Genomic DNA, 23638 nt, shown 5'->3' with positions numbered 1-23638 from the left:
CAGTTTTAAACTTTCTACATAAAATTGATTTGTGCCTGAAACATGTAATAAAACACTAAAGTAAATAGTTTCCTGGAATTTCTTAATTTATAATACAGGTCATTTTTTCCCTTCAGGTTTGTTAGAGAACTACTAGAAAAGAAAGTAAGTAAAGTATTTTGTTTTAATCATAACCTACATTCTGTGCTACCATATATTTTTTTCTTGATCACTGTATGAAATGGCAAAAATTCACTCCTCCTTTGTTTATATTCCCCTTTCCTTTAATTTCCTTTCATTTTTTCTATGGAAATAAAATAAAGATTTTGAAGAAAACAATTTAATCTGAATGAATAAAATTGTTAGTGCTAGTGACAAATCAATAAAGCTAGGTCTTTTACTCTATTATAAGTAAATATAGCACAGTCCCTTTAATAGCCAATTTAATCCAGAATCTGCACAAACATGTTTGGGAGCTGTGGCTTTGAGTTGGCAAATGTCAGTGTAACACCATACATACAAAATTATTTGTTCAGAGCACTGCAGAATACTATGCTTTATAAATCATGCTACAAAGATAAATATTTGTTTAAATCAGAAAAAAAAATAGTTGCCTTTTAAGGTAAAGGCAGAGTGGTGCCACAGCTTTAGAATGCAGTTAATAATCCTTTTCCACATTAGTTTTTTGGATCAGCACATTCAGATCCATGTGTGAAGGAGATTCTCCAGCTATTTTGTGAATACATTTTATGGCACTATTACTATAATCAAGGACTTTTCCAGCTTTTCTGTATTAACCTTTCTTTTTCAGTGATTTCATTTGACACTTGGTGCCAAAATTTTCAAATGTGATGCCTCAAGTTAGGCACCTAAATCCACATTTAGTTTCCAGAATAAGTGACCTGATTTTCATACTGCAGCTGGGAGGCAAGCTGAAGGGGCTGAAGGCCAGATCATCGGTCACTCTCCTCTAGCAGTGTCACGTGCACGGAAAGGAAAAGTGACAAGCTGCTGTGCTGCATGTGAGGGCTATCAGGGAGAAGAGTAGTTGTTTAGCACTTGCCTCTGGGACCCCTCTGACTGTTTAACTACTGTTTCTATTCTGTTGGCAGACTTCAACCCAAAATGCAGTGCTTAAATTTAATGGCCAGTTTCTAGTCTATTGAGTATAGCTATCTTAAAGACATGGAGTTTAAGGCCCAAAGGACTATTAGGTCATATAATCTAACTTCCTGTAGATCATGGGCCACAAATGTCTTTCTAGCTTTATGTATCTCTTTGTCTCATGAATCTTCCTGTCCATAGAAGTCAGGAGCCAGAGTGTAGCCAACACATGCACAGAATGGAAAAACTGAATAGCACTGAGAACAAGACAAAGGCACAGAAAGTCTGGTGCTTCCTGCAACTACCTGCAGTTAATATCAACCCTCTACTCTAACCTATGTCTTAAGTCATGTCTACACTGCAATAAAATACCTGCAGCATCAAATCCAGGAGCCTGGGTCAGATGATTTGGGCTCTGTAATGAGATTGCACTCGCCTCGTCCGAGTGCATCCTGGTCAAGTGCAGGTACCTGTAATCGGTGTGCAAAATAAAATAAAAGTAAAGCAAACCCCTCCGGGACACCAGTCCAACTTGCCCTTTTTAATGTCTCAGTTTGTTCCCACAGTGGAATAGAATGCTGCCCCCAGGGCTTCTTTCCTGAAGGCAACATTTTTACTCTAAGAGCTCTTCTGGTTGCAACCCTTTGGCTGGGTCACTATAGGCCAATTCCCCCACCTCAGGATCCAGACCCCACTACAATTTACGTTGGCCAAACTGGACAGTCTATACATAAAAGAATAAATGGACATAAATCAGACATTAGGAATGGTAATGTACAGAAACCTGTGGGGGAACACTTCAATCTCCCTGGACACTCAGTAGCAGATATAAGGGTGGCAGTCCTAAAACAAAGAAATTTCAAAAATCAAATGGAGAGAGAAATCTCTGAACTGCAATTTATTTGCAAATTTGACTCCATCAACAAAGTATCAAACAGAGACTGGGAGTGGCTTGCCCCTTACAAAAGCAGCTTCTCTGCCCTGGGTGTTAATATCTCCCCATTATACTCTGACAATAGTCCCACATCCCCCTGTCTGATCTGACTTGTTTTTTCCTCTTTTGATACATGCTATTGATAATGGGCCATTTCCATCTTGCTGAATAGACCTTGTCAGCTCTGGCCCTCCCTTTTATTGGGACCCCACTCTTTAAATACCCCTCTGGAACACCCCACCCATGCATCTGATGAAGCGGGTCTTTGCCCATGAAAGCTTATGCTCCAAAATATCTGTTAGTCTATAAGGTGCCACAGGACTTCTTGTTCTCAAAGATACAGACTAACACGGCTACCTCTCTCACACTTTCCCAAGTGGCTAAAGGAAGGTTTGGAGAGGACCCAGCCCAGGGACCCTGAAGATAGCAGCTGTCTGTTTTGCCCTTTCTACCTCTTCTCTAATTCCCTGGGTCACTTCCCCATGGCCATGTGCCATTTTTGCCCTTACCTCAGGGCTCTGTCTTGTTTGCCATGAGCTTTTCACACTGAGCAGTCCACATCACTGCTATTCTTCCAGCCTGCTGGCCTGTCCTCACTCAAGCTTTGCACAGCAACTAACTGTTGCTCCGCTCTGCAGCTCCTTTTATATGTCCTTTCTGGCCCCTGATTGGCTGCTTCCCCTACAGCTACTCTAGCCTGCTTGAGTGTCATGACATGCATCTGACAAAGTGGGTCTTTTCCCACGAAAGCTTATGCTCCAAAAAATCTGTTATTCTATAAGGTGCCACAGGACTTCTCATTGTTTTTATGGAGAAAAAAATCTTTATAATATGCTAAAACCACTTACTAAAAAATGTTTGATTCTCTAGTCCTGTGACTATGGTTGTAATAAAAAAAATGAGAAAATTGCTGTATAGTGATTCGTGCATAAGAGTAATGGATGCAGTAGGAATAGAAAACAAAACAACACAAAAAAACAAAGCCACTCGTTTTTCCTCATCACAGAAGGTGGTAGGTCAATGTACTTTTGACGACGTTGCACAGATGCTTATTTGCAGTCTCAAGTATGCAATTTGAATATTTTCAGTATGCAAGGGTGCATCCCATAGTGACACCTCGTTTTGGACCTTCCTGCACTGAGGAGTTGCTGCGTAGACTTGGTGACTTTGCAAAGGCTGGTGATATCCATGTGCAGGTAGGATTTGTAAGCTCTCTGTATAACTGTTTTCATGGCGAGAAAATCCACAGGCCTGGAAATTTGCCTGATAAATCAGTTTCCAAAGCTTCACTGTTTATCATATATTGCCTGTCATAATTCAGGGAAATTGCATCTGTATTTTCCCTCACAGACAAGCCAGGGTGCTCACACTAGATTCCTAGCTCCTCATCTGTCAGCTGTCTGACTGGGGTTTTACCAGGCTGTGCAGTCCCCTGCCTACACTGTACATTCCCCAGCAAGTGAGAGTGCCTGACTAGGCCTGCTTTGATTTCTCCCCCAGCACAAGGGCCAATTAGACTAGAAGGGAGTTTGCATAACTTGAGGCAGGGATGAAGATTTGCTTTAATTTCCTCCTAGATATCTTCCAGGAAATCCGCTTCCCCCGTATTGTCCCAAAAGTTCATTCCTGTCTGCCACATCATTCGTTGTAGTCCAATGATCACTGAGTCTCTTACATCCGTGACTTTTGCGCTTAACACAATGGACTTCAGACATACATAAACTCAGTTCAGTAAGATCTCTCAAAGATGAAGGAAATTGCTATATCTGTCATGCTGCCCATTTCAGCAAAAACATAGTCCTCATATTAAACTTTGATTCTGTACTGAATTGCATTGAAGTTGTCAGCCCCTCCAACCCTACAGTCTGCAGCACACAGTGTGAGCAGGGAAACATAGCTGGACCACTGTAAGCTTCTGCAGTGCCAGCTAGTGCATGGTCCTTGGGAACCATAACCAGTTGTTTGTTTAAGGCTGCGGCTCTATGCTTGTGCCAGCCCTGGCATAGGTGAGATCAACTTGGAGACCTCTAACCATCAGCCACTCATCTCTCCTGTACGAAGCAGATCTCGGCCCAGGAAAGAATGAGCCTTTGTGTGCACATCATCTTAATTTAACATTGTTAAAAAGACCAGTGTATCTTACTGTGTCATTAAGTTGCTGCAATTTAGAATTGAAGGGCTTTTTTAAAGCTTACAGCTGTGCTAAAAGCTGGGAGACACTCTTTTGGGTGCATAGTCTTAATTACATAGCATACTGAAACTACTCCACTTTTGGGCTAATTAACATTACAAGAAGGGATATTTGGAAACATTGGAAACACATGTTTCAGAGAGAGCACAAAATGGATGAGATTTTCATCCACACCTGGGAAAGCAGGGGAAAAGTCTCCTTTGTGTTGCTCTGAACCTGGGTATGTTCTGTGGCGGTCTGTTACCTCTTTCTTTATCCCACAGCTCCAAAGTGCTGCTTTAACATTTGCCAACCACCAGTGACCTACGGGGGCCACTGTGGTATCAGGGGTGCTGCGCTGTGTTGTGCTCTCCCCACCTTGCTCCCTTTTCCTGATCCCACTCGTGCCAGGTTTACAAGTGGTATGTGGGAGCTCCTGTGCTGGTACTTTGTTGTCTGAGGATTTCTCATGTATTGGGGAGTGCATCCGAGGACAGGCTCCACAGGGTTACAATTGCTCTGTGCCAACAGAGCCGCACAAAGTGTCATGTGATTGCTGTCACACTCTCTGGAATAGCTCGTGGCCATGCAGACGTATCTCACAGCAGACTGTCAAAAAGAACAGAAACCCAATGATTGTATGTTCTGTACTTAGATTTCACTAGCCCAGTAACTAGTGTAAGGTACATCATCAGTATACATCCTCAGCGTGGGACCATAGACAGGACCCTTGGTCATGTTGAGCTATCTTGCCACCCAGGGAAGCTTGACTTGATGATAATGGTCGCTTTTTACATCAAAGATCATAAAATATTCAGGTATCTCCGAGTTCCAAAGGACCAGTCACTTGCCCCATGTAAATGTCACATCTTAGACCTCACACCAATAACAAGGCTTGTAACCCATCCTGTAATGAACGAACTAAAGGTTTACTAACTAATAAAAGAATTCAGAGTTATTTACAGAGTTAAAATAGGAAATCAACACACACCAATGAGTTAGAATCTTAGGCCAGGTCTGCACTAGACCTTAAAGTCAATTGTAGATATGCAATTCTAGCTACAGTAATAGTGTAGCTGGGATGGACTTATCTACAATTGACTTACTGGGCTGTCCTCACTGAGTTTCTTCCATCAACCTCCCTTACTCCCTGAGAGAGTAAGGAGTACAGGAGCCAACTGTTGACCCCTGGTAGTTCGATTTCATGTGTTTCCATGAGGCTCGCAAAATCGAACCGTGAAGATTGACCCTGAAGACATACCCTTAGATTTTAAAAGGTAATATGAGCTACAGTAAGCAACTCTGTACATCCTTCGCAGCTGACCCATGTCAAACAGCTTGGGGATCCTTGCTTATGTTTAAGAATCTTTGCTCCTCAGATTCCAGGTAACATAAAGATCCAGTTTCTCCTTGTCAGGGGTTTTCATCCCCTTTTTTCCAAGAGTCCAAAATGCAGAACAAGTTCTGACCCCTGATTCCTCTTCAGGTGAGTGGGGAAGGCAATCAGTCAAGCCTTACAATAGTTCGTTTGGTTTCAAAGGCCCTCTTGCCTGCATGACCAGCACCTTACACTAATTAATGCTTCTTTCCTAGTGGATGAGGTGCGCTATTACAAATGTTTACAATGCAAACACTCAATATAATTTGATAGCACATGCTGCTGAGGTTCTGAGTGAGATCAAGGCATGCTGCATCCTGCACTATTCATAAGGTCTAGACACCAGACACACCCGTACAACTCTGGTATCTGTCTTAGCACTGTTAACACATAGGTAAGACAGACTGGTTTCCAGCTGTGTTTTTGTCAGTGTTCACTGAGGCTGCGGGTATTGGCATGAGCTGCGTGTGAACTACCAGCATCACATCTGTAAGTCTACAGGTTGAACCTCTCTAGTCCAACACTCTCTGGTCCAGCAACATCTGTAGTACAGGATGATTTTAGTTAGCTGGTTGTCCACTTATCGTGGGTGTGGCCAAGATTCCCACAGCTCCATGAAGTCTGCTTACAGCCACCAGCCCTGGCTCTCAGTACTCTTTGCTGTTATTTAGCTCTAATTTACCCCTAAATGTCTTCTAAGAACCCAGTAACCAGTGGGAATTTTGGTAACGCTGCTACACAATATTGAGGCTCCCATGGTTTGGCAAATTCTCTGGTTCGGCACCGGTCAAGTTCTAAGGGTGCTGGATAAGAGTCGTTCAACTTATAGTTAAATGTTAGGCCACCCAGAGTGTTTATGTGGTCAGTTTTTATTGTTTGTCTAAATAAAAAGCAAATACTGACTACTTTTTTTCCCCCTTACAGAGTCATATAAGCGAGAATAATGGAGAAATCAAACTGGTGGAGCAAATGTTTCCTGACTATAAAAATTATACGGATGTATATGATAAAAACAAGCTACTTACAAGCAAGGTAGCATTAAATAACTCTCTATAGTATAAGTTATGACATTTAATCAACATGGAGATTATACTGGTGAATTTTATTTACTTCTCTGAGGCTTGAATGAGTTGCATTGCTGTACATGTAAGGACAGGCAATGAAATGTGGAGAAGATAATGTAAATATGATTTAATATAAGGATAAGGACTGATTACAGACAATAAAAGCTTGAAATCTTAAAGTGTGCTGGAGCTCTGCTCTGCACCATTTAGGAGAGGAAAAGGGTAAAGACAACTTGGCCTATCAGCATGGTTTGTAATGGCCCTGACGGAAGCAGACGGTTTAGAACTCACTGTGCGGCATTTTGAGATTTTCCCAGAGGAATCTCCACGTACTCTGGTACTGTATTTTTCTTATTCCTACTGGCCAGAGGTTTGGCTTATTGACTTACATGGCATCCATATAAGAATTCTATGGCTTGCACGTTTTAATTTTTAATTCTAGCTCCTGTACCTCACCCCACTTTTTTTGGCTGAGTACTAGATATGCAATTTCAAGATATTTCAAAATAAGTTTACAAATTCCTAATAAGTTGCATGAAAATTTGTTTCTGTGCACGTGTATTTGATTTAGTGGCAATATTTTTGACGCACATCTTGGGTGTGTGATGTTTTCCAAACAATATTTTCAGGGTGGAATGTCAATTTGTGCTTTATCCATAATACAGTAGTGTTTTACATTATGATTAGGTTTATATTAACAGTAATTTGCGGGGGAGAAGTATGTATATGTTACTGACAGTTTTCAGACATTTAAAATCTTAGGAGGGAGATTTCCAAGGCACAAAAGGCAGTTGGAAAATCATTGGGAATTAGGCACTGAACTCCCATTTGTGCCTTGGAAAACATCCTCCATGTCTATGTGTCCACAAAGCATTTTTATTAGACAAATAAAATTACTAACTTGTGATGCAGTATTAACGTCCCTTAACATGCAGTGATAAATTCTACGCACAATAAATTGTTGTGCACCTGAAGATACCACAGATCAGCAGGATATGCCAATATTTCAAAATACACCTTTGCAAATTGAATCTGGGAACTTTATGCACGTGCTTAATTTTAAATGTGACCAGTCCTGTTTGGTCTAGACTTTTGACTGTGTCTGAATTTAGAGAGTCCTGAGCCAGATAGGCCTGGTGCAGATCAGGGCTGGAAAGGAACAGCTTGAACTTATTTGTCAGAAGACAGTTAGGCCTAGCAGAGTTCTACACTGCAATGGCCACTTTCACCCCCACACCAAGGCTATGTGTAGATTGCAGCCTTTGCTGCGTTGGGAGACTTCTGCTGACATCCCGGTCATCCTTGTTCCATGAGAAAGAAGGGATGTATTGGCAGGGTGGGTTTTCCTGACAGTTGGCCCCATGTGGAAGGGCCAAATGTTGGGAAAGCCTCTCCTGACAGAACTGTTGGCAGGAGATATGCCAGTGCATTGTACAATTTGCACATCTTTTGCCAATAATTCTCAGCAATCTACACATAGCCCAAGAGTTGGTGAGGGGGCATCTGGCACAATTATTTTGTGCAAGGTGGATTCCACAAAATAGAAAATCCAACCCAAGACTCAAATGGGACTACCCAGGTAGAATTATTGAAGTGTTTAAAATTAAAAACGTGCTGAAGTTTTCTGCTGAATTGAAGCCCTTGTAAATCTTGAGTATTCACCATGCAAAAATCACTGTCCACTACTTTTACTATATTCCTACATTCCAACTCCTGCACAGGCTTTGTGGCATACCTGTTAGATGCTGCCAGATGCTTCAAATATCTAACTTCTGTGGGTATGTCTGTTCTCAGCTCCTGCTGGCTGTGGTTCACTATTCCTGGACAAAGGTAACTGCAGGAAGTGGTGGCAGGCAGGCCATTGCTTCTCACAGCTCCCATTGGCTGGGAACTGCGAACTACGGCCAATTGGAGTGGTGAGTGGCCATATCTGTGGCCACTCAGGTAAATAAAGTGTCTGGTGGGCTGCCAGGGGCTAGCCCTTGTAAATCACTTTTGGGGTGCTTGTTGCCCACTCTTGGACTAATGTGTGACAGTTGAATACTTCATCAATATGCTTCTACATGCTGCAAGCTGTTTACCCGAATTAGAAGAGTAATCTTTAGAGCGCTCAGACATACTGTGTTCAAAAACCATGAAATGAACAGCATAGTCCATTGGCTCCCCCAGAAAATATGATCATTCTAAATATTGATGCTAAATACTTTTTAAAATAATGAAGACTAATATTTTTATGTCCCTGTTAAAAAACATAAATTGTACAAGTGTAGTAATAAATAGTAGGCTAAAAAAATTGTTTGTTTTTTTTTAATTCAATTTGAAAACATCCCAGGGCAGAGATACTTGTGCAACATGTAAAATGGGATTGCAGGAAACAAGTTATTCCTAGAAAATAGCCCCAGATCTCAGCAGTGTTAAGTGCTACCCTCTTGTCTTCAGTATACCATGGCATATTTTCTGTCTCCAAGCCTCTGTGGGGGAGCAATGTGAGGTGACTATATCCGACATACCCTTTTGATGAACCTGGGGAATTCTTGCCCAGCCCCTTGTGGTTCCTGTGTGACAACTGTAGAGACAGGCCAAGAATCAACCCCACCATTTTTCCTCTATAGGAAAACAAGAAAGCCAGGGGAAGTGATTACATCCTTTAAAGCCTGATTCAAAGCTCACTGAAGTTACCAGATTTCCACTGACTTCAGTGGGGCTTGGATCATGTCCTTAATACATGCTTCACCTCTGACAATGGAAGTGATATTTGGGATAAGTAAAATAGCCAATAAATTCAAAGAAAAAAATGTAATTTCTGTGTTATGTTGTGTTTCTCCAGACTGTGATGGCCCATGGGTGTCATCTCTCTGATGAAGAGCTGAAAATCTTCAGTCTTCGAGGCGCTGCAATTGCCCATTGCCCCAATTCAAACTTTTCGTAAGTAAAGACATGGATAATGGGAGACAACAGACAGGGCTGTGGTTCAGTAGCTGCAGTTCTTCCTGCAGTGACCGGTGTCCAAGCTCATTGGACCATAGGTCACCAGGAGTATCCTGAAGTACTGGAGTGTGAGGGTTGCTTGCTGATGTTCCATTGCAGCATGAGGTAGAATAGGTACTGTTTTCTGCTGACTGAAACCTCTTTGGTCATATACTGAATTGCAAGAAATAGGACAGCTTCCCCTTTTAGTACATTGCCCTGGTTGAAGCACATGATAGACTTCTCAGAAAACCGCTTCCCTCACTTCTGCTTTACAGGAAATCCCCATTTAGTGTTCCTCTTTCTTTCTCCACAGGTTTCGATATTTGTTCTTATCCCTTCTAGGACTGAATAGACCCCAGCAGACATGGTCAGGCAGTCTGGGGAAAGTACAGAGGAGGAATGTTGCATGGGGTGGTCGCGATTATTAACATTTGTGTTATGTAGATTTGATCAAAATTTTTCCAATGGACATTTTTAATTTGAAAAATGCTGTTTTGTCAAAATTGAAACTTTCGGAATGTGTCAATTATGACTATATTTCATTGTAAAAAATCATTCTGTTTTCACTGGAATGGGCTGTTTTAATTTCTTGCTTCAAAACAGCTTTTTGTTACAAAATGTATTTTATATTATAATATAAAAATGTCAACATTTGAACAAAGCATTTGACACCAAAACAAAATATTTTGCAAGAAATGGCTTGGTTTCCTGATTAAGTTCATATTCGGAATGAAAACAGATTTTAAAATCAGGGAATTGCCCATGAAACAGAAATTCTAGTTCGTGCACATCTCTAGCGCCAGGCTTGTTTACACTGGGGTTTGCACAGGTGTGGCTTACCCTGGGAATACTGTCACTGCATGTTACCAAGGGAAATCACACTGGGACGAATTGCATTTTACTCCAGTGCAGTAGGTCTGTATTAGCGCTTTACATCATTGCTCTAAAACAAGACAAGCCCTGCCACCAATAGCCTCAGTTAACTGGCTCCATAGGGAATCCCAGATTTGTTGCAACTGTTGTCCTGAAACAGACTTGATCAGAGCATGGATTTAGTTTTTGTTTATTTTTTGTATTTTTAAATCAACCATCTTGACTTTCTACAGCAATATATCACTTCAAAATATGTATATTATATACAAAGAAGCCCAAATACTAAAAATAGAAGCCTAAACATAGGCTCTTAGTCGATATTTAGGCACCTAAACAAGAGACCTGATTTTCAAAAGCATGTGACCACTCCTATTGACTCCAGCGTAGTTATTCTTGGCTTACTGATATAAGCAAGATTAAACTCAGGTCCTAAAGAAGTTGATGCTGGTATTATTTTTATCCCAAAGGCTGGAAGACTTGTAAGTTGAACAAGCAGGGCATTTAGTCCTCATCCTTGCCTCAATTCATAGGCTCTTCACATGCTTCTCTTACCACTTGCTCTGCTCTAGCTCCCACCTTCTTGTGTAACATAACCATCATCCCTTCATGGGGTCTCTGGAGAGCTGTGGTCACCAATCTTGACCCCAAAACAGTCCCTGGTGCCACCCTAAGTATACCACCAACCAAGCAATTGTGTTAGTGTACCTGACACCCAGTAATTTCACTTAACCAACTTCTGACTGCCATGGAACCTTCTCTTCCTGATCAGTTGATTCATTTATGGCATTATGTCACATATGACCAATTTGTAATGGACATTACTTCACCTCCGCTTTAGATTTTTGGCCTTCTTTACCATCTTCCTGCCTGAATATATTAAGGCTCTGATGTTTAGTAAGGGAGGTACTTGATGAATATGTGACTAAAGAAGTGTCATAGTGAGTTTTTATTTTAATTTTACTTTATCCTTTTAACAATCAAGGCTTTATAACTGAGGTTGATGAGCACAAATTGTTTATTTCTATTGTGGAGGCATTGTCTGTTACATACATTTTAGGGAATGCTTTATACACTGACAAGATATTGACATGAAACTGGTTTTAGCTGTCACTGAGACAACCAGCCAACGTACTGCTTGTATACAGGAATGAGCCCTTAATCATTTTGTGTGTGTGTATGATGGAGGATCTCTTTCTTTTCGACCCAGGCTGTGCAGTGGCATTTTAAATGTACAAAATGTTCTGAAGCACAATGTGAAGGTTGGACTTGGCACAGGTTAGTAATTACTGTAGAACCACTTAATTTTAGACCCTATAAAATGGCTAGCCACATATTCATGTTAAAGTATGAACATGCTCCCAACCAGTGGGCCTGATTTTACATCATCTTGGATCTTGTCTAGAAATGATAAAAAAAAAATGGAGAAATGTTTTGAAAGTATATGAGGATAGCTTTGTCCCATTAGTCCAAAAGAACTGGAGTGGGGCCTAGAATTATTTCTAGATTGTACAAATATCTCTATTACCCTTCTAGAGATGCTCGCAAAATATAATAAAACCTTCTTTAAGAATTAGACAATGGACTCCTTGAAGACCAGGCATAATGATGAATCTTTCGCTAGTTATCTTACCTGTAATTATGTCATATTAAATTAAAACTCATACAATTTCCACACGTATCAGTATCCCCAAAAGCTAAGTTTTAAGATTTCTGATCTTTTGTAGATGTTGCTGGTGGGTATTCAGCTTCCATGCTTGATGCTATCAGGAGATCAATGTCTGCCTCTAACGCCCTTATACTCAGTAATGTGAATGAGACAGGTTTAACCCTTAAAGAAGCTTTCCGACTAGCAACTCTTGGAGGCAGCCAAGGTAAAGAAATATTTTTTCTTTCTCTAGAATATATAGATGATGCTTTGATTACAAGTGCTTTTGATTATAGCGCTTTGCACTATACTGTCCTTGGTCCTTAAAGCTGGGGCAGATGTTAGGGTCCTCTTATTGTAAAACCATTGGCCATCAACATGCAGTTGATAACGACCGTGCTTTGTTTGGTCACTGTTTCAGGCTCTAAGTTTTACAGTCACAACCATTGTGCAGAGAAGGATAGAATCCTCTGCAGTGATATGAACATAAGGCTGGTGGATGATTCATAGAGAAAAACTGTATGATGGTAGAAGGACAATCATCTTGTCATCATTTGAGTAGTTGAATCTTGTTAATTTCTAAGTGCTTTACTTTAAAAAAATGCTCAGACTTTTCTTGCACTGGCAGATGATGGATTTTTAATGCTGTAGTAACTTAGCAGCCAGCACTTCCAAACATTGCCCAATCGTGGGCAAACCATACGTCTTTTATTTGTCGCCACAGCCATGCTTTTCCTTTTTTTTCTTTCTGCATCCTCATTGGGACCAACTATCCTAATCTGTTTCACATAAGACTCTTTCTTGCCAAATCACTTCTCAGCCAGACCTGAGCTCCAGCAAAGTATTAATCACATGTACAGGCTGGTTTTTCACAGACGGTATAAGTGTCCTTAACCTGCAGCAATATAGCCAGCACATCCAGTGTTCCAGTTAATCGTATGTTTTGAATTCACACTTACACTTCATCTTTTCTATAATAAGGTTTTAATATAGTATATACTGTTTAATGAAAGCAAACCCAGCCATGGTACATATTTAGTATTGTTTAATTAGCAGAGGCATTATCCTCAGTCACCTCCTGCACTAATCTGTATTTAGCTACTAATTGAGGTTCTCAGGTTCCAGCATTATGGTGTCTTTAAAGAGGCACAGCATGCTAGGTAAGGCGCCTACCAAACTCATGTCCATTTTAGATAATTTCATGATCATAGGAGTTTTAACATGATAATTTTCATTATTTTAGCTATTTAAATCTGACATTTCATGGTGGTATTATCCCAAAGCATTCTGCACAAATTACACACATTACCTTAATTACAGTCCCTCTTCACACCCATCACTGAAACTAAGGGGAATGGTGTAACTGTAGGGGTCCTGACCTAAACAGGAGGGGTCATTGTGTGAGGGATTACACATGATATGGAGGGTTACAGTAACCTTACTTCAGCCCTGCTGCTCGTGGTGGTGCTGCCTTCAGAGCTGGGCAGCTGAAGAGCAGCAGCTGCTGGCTGGGGAGCCTAGCTCTAGAAGCAGAATCACCACCAGCAGCAGCAGTGCAGAGGTTTGGATGGCCTGGCGTGGTATCGTCACCCTCACTTCTGCACCGTGACCTGCAGAATTGGGCCCTCCGTCAGCAGCTGCCATTCTTTGGCAATACTGCAACCCCTTACCTAACCCCTGAAATAGTATTGTGACCCTCTGAAACTCCTTGTGAGTCAGGACCCACAATTTGCGAAATGCTGGTTCTTTGTGTGAAATCTCTACAGTAGAGGATAAAAGCACTCAAAAGACTAGATTTCAGGGAGGGGAGACTAGATTTCTTGGCGCAGGCGGGAGGCGAGATGTGTTTTTCATGATTCCTAATGATAGAGCTTATATACATAGGGATAACAAAATTATGTTAATTTTATTGTCACCTTTTTCTTGATTTTCTAATTAATTATTTATACAGCCTCCCAATAATTCCCTTCGGTCTCTGTAATTTAGGATTACATAGATGTCTTTGTGTTAATGTAATTTGATTTTGTGTTAGATTCGATTGCTGGTACTACTGATCTTTTAACACCCTCCTGTGTTTCACTTAGAAACTACAGTAGGCACAGTAGAGAAGAATCTCACTATCCCCTTGCAGGTGAATGAGGGGTGTGTCTGCAATGAAAAGAAGAAAAAAATGCCAGCTGACTCAGGCTTGGGCTGTTGCGTTGCAATGTTGTCTTCTGGATGCTGGCTGGAGTTGGAGCCCACGCTGCATCCTGAGCCTGCAGTTGTCATCTATACTGCAGTAAAACAGTCCTGCAGTCTGAGCCCCATAAGCCTGAGTTGGCTGGCAAAGGCCAGCTGCAGTTGTCAATTAGCTTGTCTAGACATAGCCTTGGTATTTAATTACATTCGAAACCATGTTCCACAAAGCTAATGTTGTATCGTTTCTGATGTTTTTAAAAAAGAGCTCCATAATGATGTGAAACTACTGTGGCTCTCCAGTTCATCAGAGGCTGGAATTCCATAACTATCCATTAACCATTCAAAAAACTAAGAGCACGTATTGTGTTGTCGATATTACACCCCAGGCAATACCAATGTCCAGGGATTTCAGACACAATTTGGGAGTGTTTGTAAAGTTTGCCACATTACAAATTATTCATGCCAATATAAAATTATCCTTCATCATTTCAAAAGGAGAATTGAATGACAAAAGCCCTGATTTTTAGAGGGGTGGAGCAAACCCCATGAACTTCAGCAAGTATTGTGGATGCTCAGCACTTCTGAAAATCAGACTCGGGGAGCTGGCATTTTAAATTGCTGTACACAGCTGAAAGTAATAAAGAAAGAAGGAAAACAAGGGAGGGGGAGGATCCTGGTAACAGATAAAACAAACAAAACAAGCCTTACCACCCTCTGTTTGACCTTCATTTCCTGCTCTGCTACCTAAGTGAGTGCAAGCAACAACTCTGCCACCAACATACCAGGAATATCAGTGGGCCTCCTACCCCCTTGCTTGGCCAGAACCACAAGAGAAAGTCTGAGACCCCCTCCCTCCTGGCTGGTTGCAGCCCTCTCCCCCACCTCTGCGGAGGAACTGTATGCTAGTTGCAGCTGCACCTTCAATGTGCGGGTGGCCCAGGGCTCCTCTGGGGGTGCCTGGGGCATTCAGGGTTTGTTCTGGCAGGGGAGCCTGTGGCAGGGTGGGATTTTTCTGGCGGGATGGGGTGCTTGAGCTATTGGGGGTTGGGCTTGTGGCTCTGGCTGAGAGAGGGGAGGCGGGGTGAGGGTCCTCGTTAACTTCAGCCGTGGGGGGCAGTGGTGAGTAAAAGGAGTGGAGCAGAGAGCTAGCTTTCCCCAGAGGGGGTTCCACCCACATGTCCGTGCCTACAGCCTTCTGGCAGTTTAGATCAGGATCATTGAGGTTCCTGGCCTCCACTACCATGGCAGTGGCCAGGGCTCTTTAAATCACCCAGGTTCCTGGGCAGTTGCGCCCTTTGTTCCTTCTTGACAGCGGGTCTGCTTAGGCTCCAGTCCAGCAAATGGCTCTGCACAGGCAAATGCCTGAAATCAGGCAGTGCCCATGCAGCTCTAGGTGCAGGACGGAGGCTACACTCTGATGTTCAGGACTGCATGAGCTAAACTACTCCCACCACATGCGCAGATCTTGGCAGGGTCAGTTTAGCTCTGCACCTTTTGAGCTAGAGACTTAGAGCCCAATGCCCTTCTTTGAGGCACTCAGCACTTCCAGCTGCCATTTACGAGCACTCAGCACTATGCATGTCTGACTTTCTGTCAGGATCTGAGTTATCAGAACTTAAAAAAAGTCAGGGTAGGACGAACCTCTGAAGCATAGGTTGTGCAAGTCTCTGGGGGCAGTCTTGGAGGGGTTACAATATATAGACCTATTTTTATTTATGGTTCAAGACCACTATGCTGGAAGTGATGTTCTTTTGAAAAAAAAAAACACATTTGCATCTATGATGCTTGTGTGGATTTATGTTGCGTAAAATGGTGTTGTAAAACAATTTCTCCCTGTGGACATTAGACATCTCAGGACTTTTCTTAATAAAACATTGGAAATGTGCTCCATTGTTCTGATGCAAAATTGTCCCTAACTGTGGTGTTGTGAGTATTTATTGGTGGTTTCACCTTCCAAAATAATAATACTTACCTAAATTATGGTCATAATACTTTCTAGTCTATAGAATCTGGCAGGAAAGCTCAGCCTCAAAGGACTTTACAGTCATTAGCGGACTAAGCTCAACATCCCAATTATGGTAGGCAAATATTACGTCCATGTTATCCCCATAAGTGGCTGTATTTTATGTCATTTTAAATGCTTTTGGATTCTTCAGGATGGAAGGACTTTTGAAAATGTTAGAGGTTACTCACCTTTGGTGTTTGAAATTATTATAATCAATCACTTTACTCCGCAGTGGAACCTATACCTCGGATGATGTTAATAACGTAAAACAAAAAGACATTTAATGAAAGTTAAAAAGGTGATGTAAATGCAATTCTCACTTGCCTTATTTGCCTATCATGTCTCTCTAATACCAGGAAATAATTTTTTATGCAAAAGGTCTCAAGAATTCAGAGTTTGTATTATTTCACTGGTTTAAAGGTCTGCTTTATCCTCATAGCAGTCTAAACATCTTCAGTTTTCCACCTGGACAGAGATCTCAAACAAGTTGCCAGAACCTTATACAAAGTGGAATGTGCAGAAGGCCAAGAGATTCTTTTATTAATGAATTTTGTTTTACAGTTCTAGGATTAGATGATGTGACTGGAAACTTTGAAGTTGGCAAAGAATTTGATGCACTGCTGGTCAACCCCAAGGCTTCAGACAGTCCTTTTGATTTGTTTGCGGCAGATACTTTTGAGGTAATCAAAACACTGAGTTATTGAATTGTTCCCAAAAGTGATTGAAAACTGCAAGTTGCAGTTCCAGGAGGCAGATGAGGCACAGCAGCAGACAGATATTGCAGTAGCACTGGCCCCACTGTGGGATTACTTAAGTGACAGCCAGCATGCTGTCCCCTACAGTGTGCCAGCCACACTTCCCAGTGAAAATATTGGTGACATGACTCGCTGATGACCTGAACATTGACATTATCCCTTTGCTTCTGGTAAAAGCAATGGACCAGGTTAATCCCTAAGTCTATTCCACTAAAATCTAGTGATAGGAATTTGAACCGGTTGATCCCAGTGACATAAAACTTGTTTTTACTTCTAGCATAATCTTTTAGTTGGGTTTATTTTGTAAAGACAAAAGAACAGAGATATTGCTGGACAGAATTAAATAAAGTTATTGTGTGATCAGTGGGAAGGCAAAGAATGGGTAGAGGTAATATTATTACTTGAACAGTGTAGCTGTTGAAATATTATCTAACTTACAAGTGCCACCTTTGTTCCTAGTACTGGCTCTTCTGAGAGTTAAAACCTCTATTTCAAGATACACAGTTATTAGCAAATGGATAAATTTTGATTTTACAGTTAAAAAGCATGTGTTATGCAAATTTGTTTTTGCAGTCTTCTTTTGGTTTCATGCAGTTGTGATTTGGGAGGGGAGGAACTGCTTTCTGAAATGTGTGCTTTTTCAATATTTTCAGGATATTATCCAGAAGTTCCTGTATCTAGGTACGTCCCAGTCTTCATTATACAGAAAAAAATCTTTTTATCCCATACTTATTTAGATGGTCTTCTAATCAATGGTCCCTCAAATCTTTTCTATCCACTTGAGGATTTTTTCTATCCATGTGTGGAATAAATTTTTATGTGAACCAAGGCATATGCGAATGTGCATCTCCAGTGGAAGTAAAAACCTAGCTCTGGACACTGTCCTAATCAGCTGGGCGAAAATTTGTATTTCTCCTGGGTGGCTGCACAAGTGCCCAGCTTACAGGGAACACAGCTTCCAACATAATACAGGTTGAACCTCTCTAATCCACGCACACTCATCCAGCAACATCCTTAATCCGGCATGATTTTACTTAACCGGACCACCACTTATCCTGAGTTTGGCCAAGTTACCCATGGTCCCATAAAGCTTGTTTCCCAGACACAACCTGGCTCTCAGTGTTCTGTGCTGTTATTTAGCTGTAATTTACCCCTAAATGTCTTATAAGAGCCCAGTAAGCTGTGGAAGTGTTGGTAATGTGATAAAAAATAATGACCCTCCCATGGTCCAGAAAATTCTCTCGTCCAGCACCGGTCAGATTCCAACAGTGCTGGATCAGAGAGGTACAACCTGTATGGAGATGTATTGTTTTTCCTACATGTTGTTTTAAAAACACAAATGTTTAAGAATTAAGTACAGTATTTTTGCTATGTTTATATGGTTAAAATGTTTTATACAATATCCTGTGATCTCCTTGGCTAAGGTTAACCCAACCAACTAGCAAATTTTTAACCATGCTTGTTTGTGTCTGTGCTGAAAGTGGTATTTAAGTGGGCATTAATGCTTAACACTTTTTTAAACTCAAAGCACTTACCCAGTCTATAAAAAGCCTAACACCCTTTCATGAACTGGTCACTCACATGGCTCCATTCTCAACAAGAAAGATGGGAGGTTACTTCTCATGGAAACATACACACTCTTTCCATGGGGTTGGCTGCACTATAGGGAGCTCCTCCACTCAATTCAGGCATCAGTTTAATGAATTTGTTTGAATAGCCAAATTGCTAAATCAGTGGAAAAATGGAGTCTAGACTAGCCTTTAGCTATCCAGGACCAGTACTTCCCATTGCTTTTTTTTTAAAGATTTAGAGCATGGTAAAGAATTCTTCCCAATAAAAGGCCTGTGCCACTTGAACCCTTTGACAGTCTAAGAGGGGCTGTGTGTTGCAAGCTACAGAAGTAACCAGTTGCAGACCTGATGTTGAATATAGTGTCACGTCCCCAGTTGTCTACGACACATGTATTTATGCAAAAAATCTTTTGGCTTTGTTGTTTCAGGTGATGATCGGAATATTAATGAAGTATATGTGGCAGGCAAGCAAGTGGTTCCGTTTTCAAGCTCCGTATAACGTCATTTCTCTTCTGCCAAACATTCTATGAATCATTCTGCCTCTGAGTTGGAGAGGATTCGTTGAATGCAGTGCCTCGTTGTCAAGAGTAACACCTCACGTTCTTTGTTTAATGCTACGAATTTACAAAATAATTACAAGCCATGTAGGATTGCAGTTTACCTTACCAAGATGATCGCATTTGTAAAAGTAAAACAGACTTTTAAGTCAATCAACAAATCACATCCCGGAGCAGTGGGCATGGGCAGGAGAGAAAGCACTGGCAGCTGGAGTGATATACCCACCGTGTGCTACAGTCACACCTTCCCTTGCACTGTAGACCATACCCTACCAAAAAGAGCATAGAGCCAGGCCAGCCAGCATTTGCCCCAGGGCTCAGTGATTCCAGGAGCCGCAGCTTGCCCAGGAGCCTGCAGAGGCTGTCAGCACTCCTGTGTACAGCTATCTGGAGCTCATAGATTGCCAGAAACAAATGAAATTCAAACCTTGCATGCTTTAAGCTCTGTTATAAGCCTAAAACCCATGGGCCTGCTTCTCTTTGCACAGTTTGTAACAGTTAACTGAATTGACTTCAGTGGGGTTACTCCTGATTTAAACTGGTGAGAGATCAGACGCAGGCCCCGTGCTTTCTGAGTGAACCAAGTTTTGGTCAAGAAAATTAGTAGATTTTAAGGCCAGAAAAAGGAAGGTTCTTCCACCTCAAATGTCATACAGGTTGAACCTCCCTTGTCTGGCACTCTTAGGACCTGACCTGTGCTGAATTAGAGAATTTGACAAACATGAGGGAGGTCAGTACTGTCTAGCAGCATTACCAACACTTCCACTGCTTACTGGGCTCTTAGAAGACATTGAAGGGTAAATTACAGCAAAAGAACAGCACAGAATACTGAGAGTGTTTGTAAACAAATGTTATGGGACAGGAAGAAACTTGGCCATGCCCAAGAGAAGTGGATATTTGACTAACTAAAATCATGCTGGACTGTGGATGTTGCCAGACCATAGAGTGCCATCTGAGAGAGTTCAACCTGTACCTTCCAAATGACAAAGAAATGCTGTACCAAGAAGTTCTTTCTTTTTTTGAGGAAAATGAGTGGCAAAAAATACTATTCACAGTATTATAATACCTATAGATATAGTTTTGAACTGAGATGGATTTTCAATAGCAAAACTAAAGCAGCCCTAATTTACAGAATACACTTGTTCCTGCAAAGTGTTTGTCTGGAACTGTTTTCTGTGTGTGAGCACAGAGGCAGGTGTAATCCCAGTCTGGCTCGCTTCCAGTTGAAAGCAGCCCTTTTTATTTTTTAAAAAATCTGTGTGATTAAACTCCTCCCCTCAAGAGCACATTTCCCTGTGCTCCCATCTCTCCCACCATAAACCATTTTCCTGGCCAAGACTTGGCCTTGTCATCTGACTTGATTCAGATAGCATTGTTCCCCATGTTTTTTAACATTGATTTAATTGGCCTCATTTCTGCCTTCCAAAACCAAAGATTTGTGAGGCAAATGTTGCAATCTACTTATTTATTGCTTGTGACAATCTCTAGGAAAATATGTGGTTTGCTGCTGCAGCTGTCCTGTGAGAATTTATTCTAGGCTAGAGATGGGCAACATGGGAACCAAATGCTATACACTTTCATGCTGCACTTCTGTCTTGCCTGGGTGTGGATTCACTAAGCACTTTGGTTTGGCTGTAGGCAAAGTTCTGCCCTTGTTTATGCCACTCCAGCCTCGGGCCTTCTGTGGGATTTGGCTCATCCTTTACTATACTTTTACTGGATGTTAGAGATCTAAAATATAATGAAGTGTAGCACCACCTCCAGCTGGTTCAGCTACTGGGTGCTTCCCTACCAAGTTCCCGCTATTGTCAGGGAATGGTTCCACCCTGAGTCTTAGCTGTGGTACTCTCACCAAATTCAGGCACTTGCTGATTGATGAAGCACTCAGTAGTACTTGGCTGTTTGCTGGCAGACATAGAACTGAAAATAAAGGTTCTTTTGAAACAGACCAGGAAGACTAGTCCCACACAGAGGAACAACCCTGCCCAGATCTCCTCTTCCTTTATAGGCACGTGTGGGATTGGTCCCTGCAGCAACATGCCCAGATCCATGTCCTCTCTACACCTGAGTCGGGGCAGAGGTTAAATTAGGCAGGGTGGGAAAGGTCTCAATAGTAAAGAAGGGATGCTTGTATTTGGTGTGAAGTTTAGGGGGAAGCCAGAAGAGGAACTCAAAAGGGAAGCTGATGTGGACACACTGTGACAAGCACAGAAATTACGTTAGCAGGAATATTCTGAAAAGACTTCAGGAGAGGAAAGATGGAGTAGTTCAGGCTGGAAAAGAGGAGTCATCAGAGGAGCCTCATCAGGTGGCCCATGGAGCTGGTTCAGAGATAGAGGGCCTCAGCATGGAAGGCTCTCTGCCTCCAATGGCACCCTGAAGATTTGCCAGATGATATAGCAGGCAAACTACAACAGAACATTGGGGCTGCATCTACACTAGCCCCAGACTTCAAAATGGCCATGCAAATGGCCATTTCAAAGTTCACTAATGAAGCGCTGAAATACATATTCAACGCCTCATTAGAATGCTGGCAGCCGCAGCACTTCGAAATTGACGTGGCTCACCGCCACGTGGCTTGTCCAGAAAGGGCTCCTTTTCGAAAGGACCATGGCAACTACGAAATCCCCTTATTCCTAACAGCAGATAGGAATAAGGGGATTTCGAAGTTGCCAGGGTCCTTTCAAAAAGGAGCCACGCGGCGGATGAGCCGCGTCAATTTTGAAGTGCCATGGCTGCTGGAATTCTAATGAGGCGTTGAATATGTATTTCAGCGCTTCATTAGTGAACTTTGAAATGGCCATTTGCATGGCCATTTTGAAGTTTGGGGCTAGTGTAGACATAGCCTGGGGGAAAATTCATTCAGGAGCCTGTTGTGGAATTTTGCTCACCCTGAAGTCTCTCTGTGAAATCCTGCTGCCCCCCCACCCCACTTGCACAACATTGCCTGAATTAAAACAAATCAAAACACAAAATCCCATCAAAAAGAAACACAAGCAAAATAGGAGCTGGCCACAAGGCATAAAGGGAAGATATGAAACAGTCCTAAGAATGTGGCCTGGTCCTCAGCTGGCGTACCTGGCCATAGCACTGAGCATCTGGCCCGAAGAGGATAAATGGGCGAAAGAACCTCTGGAGCACATATAACCAACAGCTTCCGGTGGTCTACCCAGACTGTGGACAAAATCTTTGATGTTGTTTGTGTCTTTCATTTATGTACCATGGCAGCATGCGATTCAGAAACAAGGCTGGGCTGTGGGAGGGTAGCTTACTGGACCAATATGCTTAATGTGCACCATGTTAAGACAAGCACTTTTTGTTGTTGTTGTTGTTGTTGTTCTAAATGGAATCTATTTGAAATTTTATGTCTTTATCTTACTTCGTCACTTGTTAAACTTCTGTTTTTAGTTATTTAATGAAATTTCTACTAAATATTGCCCATGCTTTATGCAGCATTATTTGAATCAATTATTTGAATGTGAAAAAAGTGGTGATCTGCACTTTAAAATGTTGCCTTGGCCTAATGTCTATAGTTATTCTGTGATTTTTGCAAACAGCAGGCATTGTAGACTGGGGGGAGACACTCTGTATTTGTTTATTTGTACTGAATGTGTTCATTGCTGGAGTGTAATTTCTGCTAGTAAAGCAAGAGTTAAAGGAACTGTTTGTGCTCAAGTGTAGATTGTGGGAAATTGCTGTCAGGGGGTGGGAGGAAGGCCTGTTAATGAGTTTACAAAACCTGATTTGAATAAAGAAAAGTTCTATGGAAACTAAATTTAGCCTGTAGTGTGGACAGCAGAGCGCACCTAAAAATAATGTAGATGGAAAAAAGTAAATGGGCTTTCTTTTAAAGAGTATTTCAGGGTTAAAAATCAAAAATAGTGCCAGCATAATCAGACCAGGACTTCAAACCATGGAGAGTCGTAAGTGTTCACCTAGATAATAAATGACACGTGACAAGATGTGCAGCTTTTTAATTTTATAAAGTATTTATATAAATCAATGGTACAGCCTCATCTGGAATACTGTATGCGGTATTGTCATCCTGTCTCAAAAAGCATATTGCAGAATTAGAAAGGAGAACCAACAAGAATGATCAAGGACCTAAACTAAATGCTCCTATGATAAGAAACTGAAAAAGTGTGGTATTACTTTCCATAGAAAGATGGCAAGAGGGAGGCCAAATAACAGAATATAAAATAATGAATACTATTAAGAAGGTCTGTAATAAGGAACTTGTCCCTTTGTTCTTGTATTATGAAAAAGGGAGATTGAGTGAAATTAAAATGTGGCAAGTATCAGAGGGGTTACCATGTTAGTCTGTATCTTCAAAAGCAACAAAAAGAACTGTGGCACCTTAGTCTATATTATCTGTTAGTCTATAAGGTGCCACAGGTCTTATTAAAACATGGGACATTCAAAACTTTTGATTATTGCCACAGAAGTTGGTAG

The 23638-nt window shown here is 41.5% G+C and overlaps 1 protein-coding gene across 2 annotated transcripts in view; it reads left to right on the top strand.

Moving 5' to 3' along the window:
* GDA (guanine deaminase) overlaps nucleotides 1–21674 on the top strand; it is a 50531-nt gene extending 28857 nt beyond the window's left edge. For both annotated transcript variants that reach the window (XM_074994769.1, XM_074994770.1), the window contains exons 6-14: nucleotides 117–144; nucleotides 3106–3213; nucleotides 6490–6597; nucleotides 9457–9554; nucleotides 11680–11747; nucleotides 12197–12343; nucleotides 16865–16983; nucleotides 17712–17739; nucleotides 19058–21674. In XM_074994769.1, coding sequence (XP_074850870.1) covers nucleotides 117–144; nucleotides 3106–3213; nucleotides 6490–6597; nucleotides 9457–9554; nucleotides 11680–11747; nucleotides 12197–12343; nucleotides 16865–16983; nucleotides 17712–17739; nucleotides 19058–19128 — 775 coding nt within the window. In that variant the 3' untranslated portion in view covers nucleotides 19129–21674. The remainder of the gene's footprint in view (nucleotides 1–116; nucleotides 145–3105; nucleotides 3214–6489; nucleotides 6598–9456; nucleotides 9555–11679; nucleotides 11748–12196; nucleotides 12344–16864; nucleotides 16984–17711; nucleotides 17740–19057) is intronic.
* The last annotated feature ends 1964 nt before the right edge of the window (nucleotides 21675–23638 follow it).

This window comes from Carettochelys insculpta, chromosome 5, assembly GCF_033958435.1.
Source record: "Carettochelys insculpta isolate YL-2023 chromosome 5, ASM3395843v1, whole genome shotgun sequence".
Classification (NCBI taxonomy): Eukaryota; Metazoa; Chordata; order Testudines; family Carettochelyidae; genus Carettochelys; species Carettochelys insculpta.
This window is presented reverse-complemented; position numbering and strand designations above follow the sequence as displayed.